This window comes from Rhagoletis pomonella, unplaced genomic scaffold (genome assembly GCF_013731165.1).
Source record: "Rhagoletis pomonella isolate Grant_MI unplaced genomic scaffold, Rhpom_1.0 Rhpom_scaffold_00014, whole genome shotgun sequence".
Taxonomy (NCBI): Eukaryota; Metazoa; Arthropoda; class Insecta; order Diptera; family Tephritidae; genus Rhagoletis; species Rhagoletis pomonella.
Genome location: NW_023458568.1, coordinates 1,294,795 through 1,307,559, shown reverse-complemented (window position 1 = coordinate 1,307,559; position 12,765 = coordinate 1,294,795). Strand labels below are relative to the sequence as shown.

General features: G+C 35.3%; 1 protein-coding gene and 1 long non-coding RNA gene across 3 annotated transcripts; both read right to left on the bottom strand.

Moving 5' to 3' along the window:
* Positions 1–3,623: 3,623 nt before the first annotated feature.
* Positions 3,624–4,785, bottom strand: LOC118749060 (putative nuclease HARBI1). Of its 2 annotated transcripts, XM_036483850.1 has the most exons (3): positions 4,416–4,785; positions 4,205–4,349; positions 3,624–4,151 (listed from the first exon to the last, which is right to left on the bottom strand). In XM_036483850.1, exons 1-3 carry the CDS (start codon positions 4,656–4,658, stop codon positions 4,108–4,110), a joined length of 432 nt encoding a protein of 143 aa, XP_036339743.1. In that variant the 5' UTR covers positions 4,659–4,785; the 3' UTR covers positions 3,624–4,107. The 2 variants fall into 2 exon arrangements, with proteins under 2 accessions (XP_036339743.1, XP_036339742.1); XM_036483849.1 differs by having other exon boundaries at positions 3,624–4,349.
* Positions 4,786–11,472: 6,687 nt separating this feature from the next.
* On the bottom strand, positions 11,473–12,313 carry LOC118749059. Its single transcript, XR_004994141.1, has 3 exons — positions 12,128–12,313; positions 12,007–12,073; positions 11,473–11,877 (listed from the first exon to the last, which is right to left on the bottom strand). It is a non-coding gene; the product is annotated as an uncharacterized LOC118749059 (long non-coding RNA).
* Between the last annotated feature and the right edge of the window lie 452 nt (positions 12,314–12,765).

Genomic DNA, 12,765 nt, shown 5'->3' with positions numbered 1-12,765 from the left:
AGCTTAGGTCGTAGCACTGTTTCAAAAGTTACTGGCAATTTGCTGAACGTGCTCGAATGTAAACTATGCCAAAAGTGGATCAAGCTAAATGTGCCAGAAAGTGAACGACGCCATTGTAAAGCAAATTTTTTTAACAAATGCGGGATACCTAGCGTAATCGGGTGCATTGACGGCACCCATATCGAATTAATAAAGCCAGTGGCAGATGCCCTCTCATATTAGAACAGAAAGGGTTGTTTCAGCAAAAATGCTATGATTGTGAGTATATACATAAAGAACACGTGGTTATTTTCTTACTGGGTTTCTCTATTTCGATTAGAAATTGCAGATATGTGATCACAACATGACTATTCAAGCTGTTAACGCAACACATCCCGGCTATTTACATGGCTTTTGTTGCAGAATAAGCTATATTTTTATTAAAAAAAAATAACGACGAAATTACCATGAAAAACATTTTGAATATCGTAAAACATAAATATTGCAAAATTCTTCTGTGCGTCACTTTAAATACTTATTTTTCTTTTAAAATCTCTTCCACATTGTCGTGATGATGCCTAAGCTCTTCTTTAATTACGTTTAACATTTCATTAATTTTCTCCAAAGCGTTGCAGAACCATTCCATAATAATGGTGCTATTTTCTGATTTTCGACCAATATATCCACAATTCCTCCCACTTTGTTGTTTAAATGCTTTTGCGTTTCTAGGGATTACCTAAGGCAGTTCTTTAAAACATATAAAATGGTATGCTGAATAACTAAAAATCTCAATTAAGTTTAACCAGCACTGCCATTTCTTTTTTCTTTTTGGGTGTTGACGCCTGAATCACATCATTTTGTGGTCGTTTAATGACCGTTGATGTTGAGGGCATGATTTCTTCCTCGGTTAGATCGAGGACTTCCACCTGGAGGTCAACCGTCTCATCCAACCCAAATAACGTTGTTTCAGGTATACCCTGCACCACTGTATACATGTCCATTATGCGAGCAAGAGTTTCTTCAGCTTCTGTGAGGGTATACCTATTAAATGCTCCGCCACCATTTGCGGAAGATTCTTTACGGCTATGCGCCAGTTTCTTCCGTACCTCACATTTCCAGTCAGTGAATGACATATAAATACTAAGGGTATTCATCAAACCTTATAAATGCATTGTAAATCGTATAAAGTTATAATTGTGTAAACCGTATAAATGAACTGTCAAAATTTGTATGGAAACTCGTTTACGCATTTCTGATAAATTTCTCCAGCGATTTCACTGAATAAACTTGATAAACTGAAGCCAATGCAACTCTGTCGCAACTCTAGCTATGTTTTCTTGGGCAATAATCGGGATCCGCATTAAAATTTTGCACGCAAATTCAACAACAACGATATGATCCTGATAGAGATCCGTTATTATCCGTTCTGTTTGTTTTATTTTAGTGATAATTTGGCTGCAAAGTTTGGTAGCCGTGACAAATGAATTAGTACACAAACAGACATTCTGCCATTGTTTCTTCTAACTTGGTTCAAATTAATCGCCTTTATGTTATATGTATATTTATTTAAACAGATATTATCTCGTGAATATAATTTTTTCCCATTTAGTGAGTTAGTTTCTATAATAAAGTTAGTGATACTGAGCTCGATAACCAAAGAAAACACGACTATTGTCGCAAGTATAAACGAAAAGAGAGCGTGGGTCGTTCATGTAACAGAGTGCGTAAACTTATAAGATTATCTGCTTGATAAAGTTGTCGGTTTAGATGAATACCACTACTGAATAATTTATAAAACAATATGAAAACGATGCTTTATACTTACATTTCCTAATTTTATATGGTTCGTAAAACCAAACTAAAAAAACGTATTAATTCCACGAACTAAAACCTTGTCGGATTTATTTAAACAGAAATTTCCGATAAATCGAAATACAGAACACCAAACACGGTGAATAATCGGATTCGAACATTGATTCCGATAAAGTAAATTCGATAGGGTTACAGAACACGATTCTGCAATTACGATCGTATTCAATTCCGATTCCGAAAGAAATCGGATTTCAGAACAGGCCTGTGCTTAGTATATCAAGTAAAAAAAAAACTGTGGTGAAGTCTTTTATGGGGATAAAGTTTCCAGAGGTGAAATTTTAGGCAGCATATAATTTCTTACATGCATAGTTGCTTTTCAGCACTAATGAAAGAATCATCAGAAATATTTGAAAAAAAATGCATATAGTGCATTAATTTTCGAAAAAAAATGCAATATAACCTATTTACTCTGATTAATAATTATAAAAAATGTATTAGAACCACCGTTTAATGTTATATGTGATTCAAATTAATATTGCTGCTTGGAGCGTTCTGAGCATTGCCGCTGAATCATCACCCCTATCACCGTTATCGATGTCGGCATAAATCCAGTCGACAGTAATTACTTCGAATCACCACTGCCGAGCTCGACTGTTAATCGAAATTGTCGCATCCTTGTAGTCGAGTTTACATTCGAATGTCAAAAGTAACGGAAAATATTTGTCGATTAACTTAAAGGGAAAAGTTAAGAAAAAAATAGTCCACAATAAACGCGAAGTAAACGCTACAGGAGGCGTTTTTAATCAACAGTCGCTTTCCCCATTGGAAACCCGTATCGCCAATGTAATGTGCTTTAATGAGATGCTAAACCCAGTTGGCGTAGCCTTAGGCTTTCTGCACATTGGTCGTCCAATCATAGTTGCTTCATCGTCACAATCATAATGCAACGATTACATGACGCCTACACTTTCGCACACTCGGTCGTGATATTTCAATTCATTTGGCGTCTAAAAATTCACTTGGAGCAGGTATTTTTTGTTTTTCTGGTTGATATTTTCGTGAAGTATTGACAAAAACCTGCAATTTTTAAAATATAGACTGTGCTGCAACAATTCTAGACATCATTTTTTAAGTAATATCTCTTCTTTTCTTTTCCTGAAATGTGGTTTGAGCATGCAAACACAGGCTTTTTACAATTTCGTCATATTTTTTAGTTAAAACGCTCACATTTATTGAATTGTAATGCAATTATGCACTTTTTAATAATTTCCACAGCTTTTATGAAAAAAAAGCTATTTTTTTTGCAATTTTAATGAAAATATTAACTTTTTCACTAATTTTTTCCCATAAAATGTAAACAAACAATGCGTGCACAACGATAAGCAAACGACAGTGTCGTACTTATCCGTTTCTGCATCTTCTACAATTTGCCGATAACTAGCCGATAACGACAAGTGTGCCAATCTCCTTTGAAATGCATGTGCTCGGCTCAAAATTTCAGGGCGAGACGAGAACGCAACTATGATTGGACGACAAGTGTGCAGATAGCCTTAGGCACCAGAAATATCGCACAAACAAATGCATCATATCTTCAGGAACAAAGCTATCTGCGCCACCAAAACCCATATCAACTCCATCACCAGAAGAGATGATGTTAATGGATTTGTTGTCCGACGAAGAAATAGCAGAGAATGTTGCTGGTTCCAACTCTTTACTTGAAAGCGCTAAAAAAACCAAGTAAAGAGTCAAAAGGAACTTCTCGTGGATCAAATCGATATTCAGAGGAGTTTTTACAACGAAGCTCGACTGAGTTTTAAAAATATTGAGCACATGAAAGATTCAAAAGAGTTTCAACATAAATTGCTACACCTGGAGGAGGAAAAGTTAAAATTAGCTAAAGATAAGTTTGAGTGGAAGAAAGAGAAAGCTAAAAGAAAGGCAAAAAAAAGTCTGAAATGTAGCTTCGTTTATTTTTAATGCTCAATGAACATTGAGTTCTTTATTCCGTCTCTTATGCGAATTGCTACATTATTATTGTCAGAACTTGTTGGCACATCTAGGTTTAAATGTGTTCCATCGCTCTCCTGGTTTTCTAATTGCCCGATGCAGGGAGCATTGTAGAACAAACAAATGTTATGTAACGCAGCACATACGTTAACAAATTTTGTTGCTTTTGTTGGAGTAATGCAGCTGACGAGCAGAAAGCAGGCACCGGAATCTATTTTTTAAGACCCCGATGGTTCTCTCCACTATGTTCCGTGCTTTGGCGTGTGCAATGTTATACTTGCTCTCCAAGCTATTCAGTTCAGCTGCCCGTTACTGTGTCATTAAAAAAGGTTCCAAAGGATATCCTGCATCGCCTATATTGCACAAAAAATTACTATAAATAGAACATAATCGTTAGACAGCCTGCCTAAAATCCTCGAATTCCTTTCCCCATTCTCGTAGTTTTGTTGCATCATTCGTCTTAGTTCACTGGTATTCCACACCAATGCATCATGACTAGCTCCGGGGTACCGTGCGTCAATGTACCGAATCTGCATTTTATGATCACACACCTAAAAATCAATAGCAAAATTTTGTATTTCAAAATCTTTTTGCATTAAACATATGTATGTACTTACAACCATTGCGTTCAGACTGGAAAACCCCTTTCTGTTGAAATACATATGTTGCTGATCCTTACACGGAGTAATTATTCTAATGTGGGTACCATCCACACAACCAATAACCCCAGGAAATTGGGTATTTTCATAAAAATGTTCTTTTGCTTCCATCTTTTCTTCATTCGTCATTTCCATTGTTATCCACTTTGGACAAATTTGTTCTTCCAGACAATCTAGCACCTCCTTTAGGACTCCAGACATAGACGACTGCGCAATACCTATATTACCTATAGAAATTTGGATTCACAACTCACTCTTTATCACACATATTTAAGAAGTTATATTTGTTATCTTTTCCTACTCAAAACACATTTCTGGCGGTTTTGCAAGTTTCTATTTGTTTACATTCTTCCTCTTTTCACGTTTGCAGTTCACAATTTAACACGGCGTTTCCACGTTTCGTAATTCGCTCTCCCATTCGTCATTCGCCTTGCCAATTACCTTCCGAATTACGTAATTCGCCATACAAAATTTTGAGAGCGAATTACCTCATTTGTAAATAATTCAGATCGAATGACGAATGACGAACGAATCGGTGCATTCTCTAATATTTATCGGAAATATATCGAAGATGTCACCGGACTGGGCCCATTTGCTGGCACTTTTTCTAGTTATTCTATTAATGAAATATTCTCTATATAAATTAAAATTGTTGATGTTAACTTAAATTGTAGCTCCATCTTCGATATTTGCAGTACACAAAATAATAATAAATAGCGAAGAACAAGAACAAGAACTAGAGCTGCCAAACGAATTACTAATGTGTGACGTGGAAACAGGGTAATTCACGAATTACTTAGCGAATTACTTATAGGGCTTTCACACGCTGCGATTTTTCAGGCAACTTTTAGTTGAAAGCAAAAATCGCCTCGTCCGAACGGCCTTTCAACTAATCGCTTTCAACAAAGTTGGTCGCCAGCCAACTTTGAGCTCGTTCAACTTTTTTTCTTTGCAACCCTGTGTTTATTTACATTCTGTATCAGTGTTGGGAAATGAAATTGTTCCTTCAAAAACGCCCTATTAGGGCGGTTTGCACCATGTCTAGTTAACGCTAACTGGAGGTACATCCTTCAGTTAAGCACATCGACTGCTTTATCGATCACATGTTATATGATGGGTGTCGATAACGTCGATAAAGATGTTTAACTGGGAGTTAGAATTAACTAGACATGGTGCAAACGGCCCTTAGAGACTAGAGAATAGAGCGAAAAGAAGAACGAGTTGAAACAGCCAAAGCAGTTCACTTTAAAGTGTGTTTGCATTGTTCAACTTTGCGTTCAACATTTGCGTTCAACTCAGCGCAGGGTTGCACGAAAAAAAGTTGAATGGCTAAAAATATCAAAATATGAAAAAATATCAAAATATTCGCCATAAAAAGGTGTTTGCATTGTTCAACTTTGCATTCAACTTTTGGTTGAATGGCCTTTCAACTAATCGCTTTCAACAAAGTTGGTCGCCAGCCAACATTTAGCCATTCAACTTTTTTTCGTGCAACCCTGCGTTGAGTTGAACGCAATTGTTGAACGCAAAGTTGAATAATGCAAACACTGCTTTACTGCGCAAAACGTGTTTTAATTTTGCTAAATGCGAAAATATTGCATTTTTCACCTAATCTATTAGAGAACAGTGAAAATTGTAGTGCACTCCATTGCTTTGCAATTGAGGCTGCTTCAGCAAACGTTTTAGTGCACTCCATTGCTTTGCAATTAAGGCTCCTGCAGAAAACTGCAGCACCATCTCTGTGGGATTGATTAGTTAACTTGCTAATGGAGGCTGCGTGGAGCAGAAACAAAATCATTGTGAGGAAATGCTGTGAATATAATAATAGAGAAACATTTCGGGAACGGCAATGCCGTGCCCTATGTACACAAAATGCAGCGATTCGTCCCAGCGCTACACTTGCACCTACGCTTCTTGCATCTTGACGGTTGTCGCAATTTAACACAGAGCACTTCATTGTATTAGTTCAACTCAAAAATCACTCACAAATTGAAAATTAACACAATTTAAACTGATTTTTCACTTATAATTCTGATTTCTCTTTCGCTGATTTGTAACCAAAGGTTTATTTACAAGTTACCACAACTGTCAAAATCGGCAAAACCAAAGTAGCGGTACCACTGACGGCGCCACCTTTGTTCGCTGCACCGTGGGACTTTGTTTTGTGATTAGGATTTTTAGTCTACTCGACGGAGAGGTCGACAGGAACAGAAATCGACACTCGACAACGGTGATAGGGGTGAATAGTTTTACTTGAATGCATCCCTTTAGCGCATTTCTGTAACCTTGCCATACACCTTATATCGTAAAATATAACGCTTTTTCACTTTTATCGCAACCGAGTGTTTCTGTAACTGTGGTGAAAAAAATATTGCGATAAATATATCACTAGCTGTAAGGCAAGCGAGTTTTAGCTTTCGCAGCAAAAAGCGTCCGATATGAGTGAGATATGTATGATTTCAATTGTTTCAAATTTTTTTAAGACAAATAAATTGTTTTTTACAGAAATAATCTATATAAAAAAACATACTTTGTACGGAAAAAATGTCTGATGGCGTCAGCAAAAAATATCAAAAATCAACGGGATATTGTAGCAACTTCAAATCAGATTATTATAACAGAATTGAATGGGCTACAAAACTTCATACCATGAAAATTTCAAAAAATTGTGCCAAAATAGCTTGAAATTTTCCTAAAAATTTGGCAAGTGTTTCTGATTTTTAGAACAAGTTTGAATCTTTTGTTCAAATAGTTTATATATATAACTACCAATATAAATATAATACCTTTACCAAAAAAAAAAAAAATTTGTGAAAAACATTATGGACTGAGATTGTTAAAAGAAATTGTACGGGAAACTTTTTTTGGTTGGTGTATATTTTGTTCAATATATCTGAAGAAGCACATATTTTCGAAGAAATTAATGTTTGTATGTATGTTGTTATGTTTGTTAACAAGACAGACTTGATAAATTGAATTTAAATAGTAGATAAGCAACCATCGTTTTTATATTCTGACACTGAAAAAACTATTGAATCAATTAAAAATGCAAAATGTTTTTAATGCTCAAAATATATAAAACTTCTTACTTTTTGCTTCAATTTGTCACAAATACACAATAACATATTTTCGTCATTCTGATAGTTTGTGTAATTTTAACAAAACTCACCACCAATATATTGCAAGGTGAGTTTTTTGAGTTACAAAAACACTTCGGATATCGTTTGCGATATCAACTATGCGATACCGCGTTATGACAAAATTCGCTATATAATATAACATTAGTTACAGAAACGCACTACTGGTCCTTGTCCTTGCTGTATTGCATCGCGGTGAATTCACATTTCTCAGAAATTTTACAACAGAGCAAAATTAAGAAAAGTATTTTGTTTGCTAATTTTTGCTATTTCTATTGTTTGGTGTAAATTTATTTCAGCCCCTGTTGCGAGTGTCGACTGGCAGTAGAATAGAATTTGTCGATCGAGTCGAAAGTCTTTTATTTTGCTATTGTGTAACTTGATCGATATAATTTTGTACTATTGTGAATGGTTGACTGAATTGTAAACAGCTGTTTGTTTGTTAACATTTGTTTCTTTAGTGTTTCATTTACATCATTTTAAAAATAATTGCTTTTATTATAAAATTTAAAAAATGGATACAGTTGAAATATGGTTTAGTGATGAGGAAGATGAAGTGGAAGCTAATAAATTAGTAGAGTTGGCTAAAGCAAGGAGGGAATTGCGAGATTCGTAGAATCCCTTGGAATTGGAAGATGAAGTGTATGTACATATGTGAATTTTATGAATAGAAGTTGCGTTCGAGATGCTTCACGGTTTGCAGGTTTTACAGGATTTGCAGGAAAAGCTATTTTCCTCATTAATAAACTTTATGGAAGTTTAAGAAATTGGTACGGTTTAGTTATTTGAACAATGATGTTGAGTAGTTGTGTACAAAAGCTTTTAAAAATTTTAACATACAAGTGTAGCGAAAGAATTAAACTTTAATTTAAAATAAAGATTTAAAATTTCCGAGCACTAGTTAATATATTATGCAGTTTTTTGTAAACTTTGATGTTGGTTCTGCGCAAAAACACTGTGGATGGCGTACCCGGAGTTATATGCTCAAGAAATATTGTATATCTTTCACAATAGAAGCGGAGACCCTACTCTTTCCGAAAATTCCTTTGCCTATGCCCTCATTCTCCTGCATCAGCTCGACCAACCGCGCAAGTTGCCTTTTGTTGCTTACAATTTTTGATCTGTAATTCAGGCACATACATACATATGTATATTTCACAATTTTTAAAACTTCCAGTTCAATTGACTTACTTTTTATCCTTTATAGTACCACTTTCTTATGTAAATTTTATACACGCATACTCCAACGACTAAAAAACAGCAACAGAAGGATGAGCGATTAAAAAGTATTAACAGTCGCTAATTGAGCGACTAAGCGGCACTCACAATAGCATCGATAATCGCTTAATAGTCGTTTATCTACTACTTTCCGAAGAGTCGATAAACCGCAAATATGCCAAATGGTAGGCAGCTTTCATGATGCAATAATACAAGGTGGTATCAGTTGTGACAGCTCGATTTGACACTGCCTTAGCTTAGTAGAATAAGAACAAAAACGGGAAGAAATGAATCCCCATTTGGGGGAAAAATATAAGATTTCATATTTTCTTCTAAACAAAATTTGCTTTTTTATAGTATATTCGCAATGAAATTAAATAAAATAACATATAATACCTTTTTGAGAAAACAAAATGTGTATACAGAGAAAAAATAAAAAGAATTCAACTATATTATTGGGCAAAGAATTGTTAAAGAAGTAACACTGTTTCTGCTAAGGCAGTCAATATGGCGGAATTAGAGCGAGAAGTTGCCAACTGATAACACCTTGTATTATTGCATCATGGGCAGCTTGTATTCACAATGGCGTGTTGAAATTCCAGGGACCGCAACGGTTATAACTTTTATTATAAAAACTACTTTTTAATCGTTATTTACTGAGTTTTATTTTTTGCTCAAAACATAACGATTATTTTTTGAGTTTTATTTTTTACTCAGAAAATATTCGTTGTTTTGATTTTTATTTTTTGCTCGTAAAATAATGGTTATTTTTTGAGTTTTATTTATGTTGGGACAATAATCGTTACGTTTTAAGTTTTATTTTTTGCTCGGAAAATAATGGTTACGTTTTAAGTTTCATTTTTTGGTCGGAAAATAATCGTTATTTCTTGAGTTTTATTTTTTGCTCAGAAAATAAAAATTATTTTTTACTTATGCGTATTCGCATGCGTGAATAGACAGGGGGCGGCTGCATTGAACTTTTATCGCCACTGTGGAGTGGGTAATGAAAATACAGAGAGCAAGATACAAGGGCAGAAACAAAGAAAAGGGCAACGACAAAACCAAACCCAGATAACAAAATGCCAACTTATAGGGTGCGATATTGCCGGACCGACTGCCGATTGATCGTACCGTCGTGCCGGCGAATAAGCAGCGTAATATGCGCGCTATGGCTGGCGAAATAGCCAGACCGGGGTCCGACGCCCGATGTGCCTACCAATGGCCTGCCCACCGTGCCGGCGATAGTCCTGCCAGATGTGCTAGCCGTAGGCGTGCCCGACGTGTAGGTTATACTTACATAAATACTATAGTGATAGTTTTAGGAGAGCACTAGTAGTGGGTAACTCAGCACTGTGCTGAGTTACTGTGCTGACTCCTAGAACTGTGCCGCACGCTCAGACTCACCTCTGAAAATATTTGTAACTCAGTAACTCAGTTTATATGCTGACAATGCATGAACGAAAGACACAAGATCACGCGGGAGGGAAAGAACGAAAAAAGTTATTTTCTAGCTGCCGAAATCTCGACGCCATCTTTGTTGTAAGAAGTAAACAACGAAGAGAACGGAGAAACCCGCGAAATTGTTGAACGCATGAATAATCATTTTTATTATGCGAATTCTTCTATAAATCATGCCGTTGTGTTAAATTATTCTTTACCTTATGTGCACACACGTTGTCACAGGCGAAAAAGAAGAAAATTGCAGTAAAAAACCACGACCAAATTGTAAACAATGAAGAAATGTAAACAAACGGCTATTGTCAAAATCGTTAAACTTTTTTTATAAATGCGATTCTAACGGGCTACTCTTCTGCCCGCGTGATCTTGTATTTTTGGTTTATGCTGACAATGTATAGCTCAGTATGCTAAAGAGCCGATATGGTAAATCAGTTGATGTGCTGACACTGCATAGCTCGGTGCGGCTTGCATTGTTTAGAACTGTGTCGATGTGGTAACTCAATTGATGAACTCACACATTCATACAATAACATCTTCCAAAAAGTACCATAATAGATGGCATCTCTAAACTAACCATCAATTGAATATACGACTACTAAATTTAAAAAGAAGCAAGGCGAATAGCCCAGTTATGCATACTTGCACTGCTATACCATTTTTACGTAAAATTCAAAACCAAATAGAATTCTACATGTGAAGTGCTATGCGTTGGGTAACCGCTTACATGCATAGCCCATTTTACAGATTCTTATGTGACAACTCTCAAGTAAAACTAAGTAGGGAATTATTTTGCAAATGAACTCACCAGTGGAAATCAGCTTTCTAAAATTTTGCCGGCCAGCTACGAACAGAAGCTAAGGATAACCTTTTCTAAATCGATTTCGATTACTAACATCATCAATAATTTCGATGTACATACCAATTGTGTGATAGCACACTTGTGCCAGCTCATTGTGCTGACTCATTAAATTGAGTTGGAGTTACTGAGTCAGCACACCAAAATTTACAGAGTTACCCACACTTAGAGAGCACCAAATTAAAGCACTTTTTAATTTCATTTTCGCAAAATATTTGACAATTACTATTTTTTAAGCATTTAAAATAAATAAATTAAGTGTATTATTTTTTAAATGCTTTTCTTTGGTGCTAACTTCTGAGGGTTTTAAAATAAATTATTTATTTATATTCATTCAATTGATAGAATTAAGTACAACAAAAAGCGTACGGATTAAGCACTTAGTTGTAAGTGCAGAGGAACTAAAAAGCTAAAATAAGAAGTCTTTAATATCCACTGCCCACGTCACAAAAGATCCTGTCCAATAAGGACAATAGGAACTGTCTTATACACTTTATATGAAAAAATTTTTATCGACAGAGTCCCAATCTACCATCTCTCCCTCCGACAACTGAAGAGCAGAGCTTTCTTTAGTAGAAGCAAGCTCTTTTTCGATATCTTTTCTGGACAAAGTCTGCTCATTATCAGGTCCCACAAGTTTTCCTTTTTTTAATTTATTTCGGTACCTTTGCTTGGTGCTTTTAAGGACATCCAGCATTGCAAGCTTGAAATTCCTCTATACTCTTCGGGCCACCAAATAGAGGGCAATCCACTGCAAATGAAAAAATTATAATTATACGTAATTTAGCAATATACAAATAGATTAATATACATTTTATTATGAGCGGAGTTGTAGCACTGTAAATTGATTAGTTTCTTAGAAATAACATTTCATACTCACGGTACAATATTTTGGACAGTCTCGTATTTCCTAGCTGCTCGGTCTCCTTTTGCTTGTGCCAAGTAAACTTTGAAACAAGCAAATGTCTCTCAAATGTTTATTAACTAACTAAAATACTTACTCCAGTTTTTTCATCATCTTCTCGTATGGAGACTCAGTTTCTACTGGAATATTTTGAATATCAGCCATATCAATTAATATTTTTGGTTCATCCTCTGCAGCATCTCCCACAAAATATTTGCAGATTTGCCTTCTTGACGATTTAAGATACGCTTTTCTCCCCTTGGGCCAGTAATTACCTCCGTTACAGACCTTAAATGATACAATCAAAATAATGCTATATCAGTTAATGAATACAAGTTTAATAAATCAAACGAATATCTTTTTACCGGGACGTTACACATTCAATTTTCCCCTTTCAACACACTCTTATTTATTACTTGAATGGGCAACTTGCTTTCAATTTTTCCCTTTCAATTGAGTTTCAATTTTTCTTTCAATTTTGCTTTCAATTTTGTGAAAATAAAAAAATGCTAAGCTTCTGCATGCTAAAATGTTAATCTACAGTGGAATTAAAAATGGAAAATGGTCTTCAGTTACATTGTTTTCTTGAAGACGACATGTTGATAATGAAATAGCTTCTCAAATTAAATGCAGCCTACGTAATGGCTTTCAATTTTGATGATTTTTGACAAGAAATGTGTGTGGGGAAATTGAAAGGCAAAACTGATTGTGTGTCGTCAGCTTTATACATACAAT

Bases quoted from the DNA above. Each gene is read 5' to 3' on its own strand.
- LOC118749060 (XM_036483849.1), bottom strand. From the start codon at position 4,658: ATGTCTGGAGTCCTAAAGGAGGTGCTAGATTGTCTGGAAGAACAAATT. The intron at 4,350-4,415 runs GTAAGTACATAC...ATTGATTTTTAG, and splicing joins CCAGTCTGAACGCAATGGTT to GTGTGTGATCATAAAATGCA.